Source organism: Marmota marmota, unplaced genomic scaffold (assembly GCF_001458135.2).
Source record: "Marmota marmota marmota unplaced genomic scaffold, marMar, whole genome shotgun sequence".
NCBI classification, from domain to species: Eukaryota; Metazoa; Chordata; class Mammalia; order Rodentia; family Sciuridae; genus Marmota; species Marmota marmota.
Genome location: NW_026000079.1, coordinates 1,292,790 through 1,295,658, shown reverse-complemented (window position 1 = coordinate 1,295,658; position 2,869 = coordinate 1,292,790). Strand labels below are relative to the sequence as shown.

The window sequence follows — 2,869 nt, the reverse complement described above, 5'->3', positions numbered from 1 at the left end:
AAAAAAAAAAAAAAAAAAAAGAAAAAAGAAAGCGAGTGGAGGGTTTTAGTCTCAGCAGGAAGGGCCTGAGTGGAGGGTTTTAGGCTCAGCAAGAAGGGCCTCAGTGGAGGCAGAATAGTCCAGGAGCAAGTGTGTAGAGGTGCAGAATCAATGCTATGGATGAGTCAGGATCATAGTGCATGCATCTGGGGGAGCACAGCAGTCACATTGCAAGGCAGTAATATTAGGGAGTCCCTGGAGGATCCCCATGATTCTCTGCTCTTGTTGCCCAAAAGCATCTGTGCAGAGTTGTGCAGTTGGGAACTTCATGAGTTGGGGATGCCATTCACATTGCAGGCCCTGTCAGTGCTTTTTAAAATGTGATCCATGAACCAGCACCTTCAGCATCACCTGGAAGCTCTTTGGCAATGCAGACTTATAGGCTGTACTGGGGACTAGACAATTCAGAATTTATATTGTTCAAATTCTCCAGCCCCTCATGCTAGCTCCAGTCACCCACCACTGAGGAAGCCTCCCACCCTCCCCCTAAGACAGGACCTAAGGAAAAAAAAATAAGACTTCCCAATTTTGATTCATAGACAGTCTTTCCAAGCCAGATGGCTGCATCTTCTCTACCTGGGAGAGAGAATTTCTCACTCCTGCCTGCCCAGCCTGCCCTCCAAAATCCATCTCCCCTCTTTTTGATTCCTAGCCATGTTTGGAGGGGAATTCTTCTGTGTTCTAACTATGATCCCTGTTGCTAGGGTCATTTCATTCTCTTCAAGGAAACAAGCAACCGGTCCCTGGCCATCTCAGCACCCTCCCTTTCTCCGGCTTTAATGAAGTGCTGGCAGAGCTGCTCTTAAAACTGGCCAAATTAATGGGCACTCCCCAAACCACTGCTGGGGCAGGAGCGTGTGGTCAGTGTGGAGCATTAGCATAGTGAATTGAAGTTTAATTATCAAGCCTTCCAGCAGAGGGATCGCAGCTCCCAGAAGCCCTGACGGTCCTCTTCGTCCCTTGGTGTGGGCCCCACACTGAAATGTCACTTGGGGGTCCTAGCTTCCGGCCCTCCGGAGCCCAGGCGCCCGGCCCTCGTCGGCCTCCGGCCGGTCCCTCCCTGGCGGGCCTGGGTGGCGGCCCCGCCGGGTACTCACGACTCCTTGTAGTAGACGATGAAGCTGAGCAGGTCGCGGGCCTCCAGCGGCTCGTAGCGCTCCCAGCGCAGCAGGATGCGGTCCGTCTCCGTCACGTTGGACACGAAGCGCAGGGTGCGAGTCTGGCCTGGGCTCAGGGACCGGGTAAACACTGCTCCCAACGCTCCTGTCACCTGCTCGAGCCCCACCCTGCCCCAAGGCATCCCACCCACCACGGGACCTCCAAAGTGGCTGTCCCCTTCAAGCGACCCCTCCCACCCGAGTGCCTGTGCCTGGTGCGTTGCAGGGTGTGGGGATGGCAGCGCGCCTGAGCGTCCCGCTGTGCCTTGGGGTCGCGTCCCGCTGTGCCTTGGGGTCGCGTGGCATTGTGAGCGCTGCTCGCTCTGGGGACGGGTCCCGGGCCTTACAGGCAGCGCGGTCTCCATTGGTGCGGGGGTTGATCTCAGCCTTGTTTTGCCGACCCCGGGTGCCCGTCACCTCCTCCAATCGGTAGATGTGCTCCAAGCAGAGGCGCGGATTGAAGGCAAAGTAGATCTTGCCCACAGGAATGGTGAGGCCAGTGGCCACCCAGGACCCCAGCTGTTGCAGGTTCTGGTTGTCCAGCACGTACAGAGTGTAGTTCCTGGGGGAGGCCAGGCGACCTTGTTCTGTAGGGAGGTAGGGGCTGGGGGTGCCAAAGGGGGTGGCTTTGGGGCTCCTCCTGGAGGGGCGGTGCTGGGTCTGGGCAGCCTCTCACAGCCAGAGCACAGGGGTGGGGGGCTTGGGCACACCCACTCTGTGCTACTGACCAGGAGTGTGATGTCTGGCAGGCCATCTGTCCTCTCTGTAGTTCCCATCAGTGAAATGGGCTCAAGAGCTACCCTGTTTCCTTCCTGACTTCATCTCACTTGGAACACTTGCTCCATCCTGATTTGGGGGACACAGGAGAGATGGTACTCATCCTGAGGCAGTGGGTCTCAGGCTGGGGTGTGGGCACCTCTAGGTGTAACCGACAATGTAACAGGAAAGCACCTGACTAATGCTAACTTTTGGGGTGTGTGTGTTGGGGGAGATACTGGTTATTGAACCCAAGGAGGTTTACCACTGAGCCACATCCCAACCCTTTTTATTTTTTATTTTGAGACAGGGTCTCACTAAGTTGCTGAGGCTGGTCTTGAACTTGCAATCCTCCTGCTTCAGCCTTCTGCACTGCTGAGATTATAGGCATGAGCTACCACGCTCTGGCTGATGTTAATTCATTAATTGATTGATTATTTATCCTTATTATTTTAGTACTGGGGATTGAACCCAGGAGCGTTTTACTACTAAGCTACATTTGTAGCCTTTTTGTTTTATTTTTTTAAATTTTGAGATAGGGTCTTACTAAATTGACCAGACTGTCCTTGAACTTGTGATCTTCCTATCTCAGATCCTGAGTCATTGGGATTACAGGCGTGCACTACTGTGATGCTAATTTAAAGCATTCTTTTTATTTTGAAAAATCCTGGCTACATTCTGGGTAGGTCTTGTCCAGTTGTTAGTGGGAGTGAGTTTAAAACCCAGGCAAGACATGCTATGCAGACATGTTACGCAGGATTGGATGTTAACAATTATGGCCAATCCTTATGGAGTTCTATGTAACTTTGATTTGTATTGTATATACTGCGTTCCAGGAATTATTTTAAGTACTTTACACATAACAATCTAAGTAATATTCACAGCCGCCCCTAAGAAATAAGTTGTGTTAAACTTGC

General features: G+C 52.3%; 1 protein-coding gene across 1 annotated transcript in view; it reads right to left on the bottom strand.

The window, feature by feature from the left end:
• The window catches only part of Insrr (insulin receptor related receptor), a 19,496-nt gene that overhangs the window by 8,698 nt on the left and 7,929 nt on the right, over positions 1-2,869 (bottom strand). Inside the window, exons 6-7 of the mRNA XM_015502642.2 lie at positions 1,544-1,836; positions 1,137-1,263 (exon numbers count right to left, since the gene is read on the bottom strand). Of these exons, the coding sequence (XP_015358128.1) occupies positions 1,137-1,263; positions 1,544-1,836 (420 nt within the window). The remainder of the gene's footprint in view (positions 1-1,136; positions 1,264-1,543; positions 1,837-2,869) is intronic.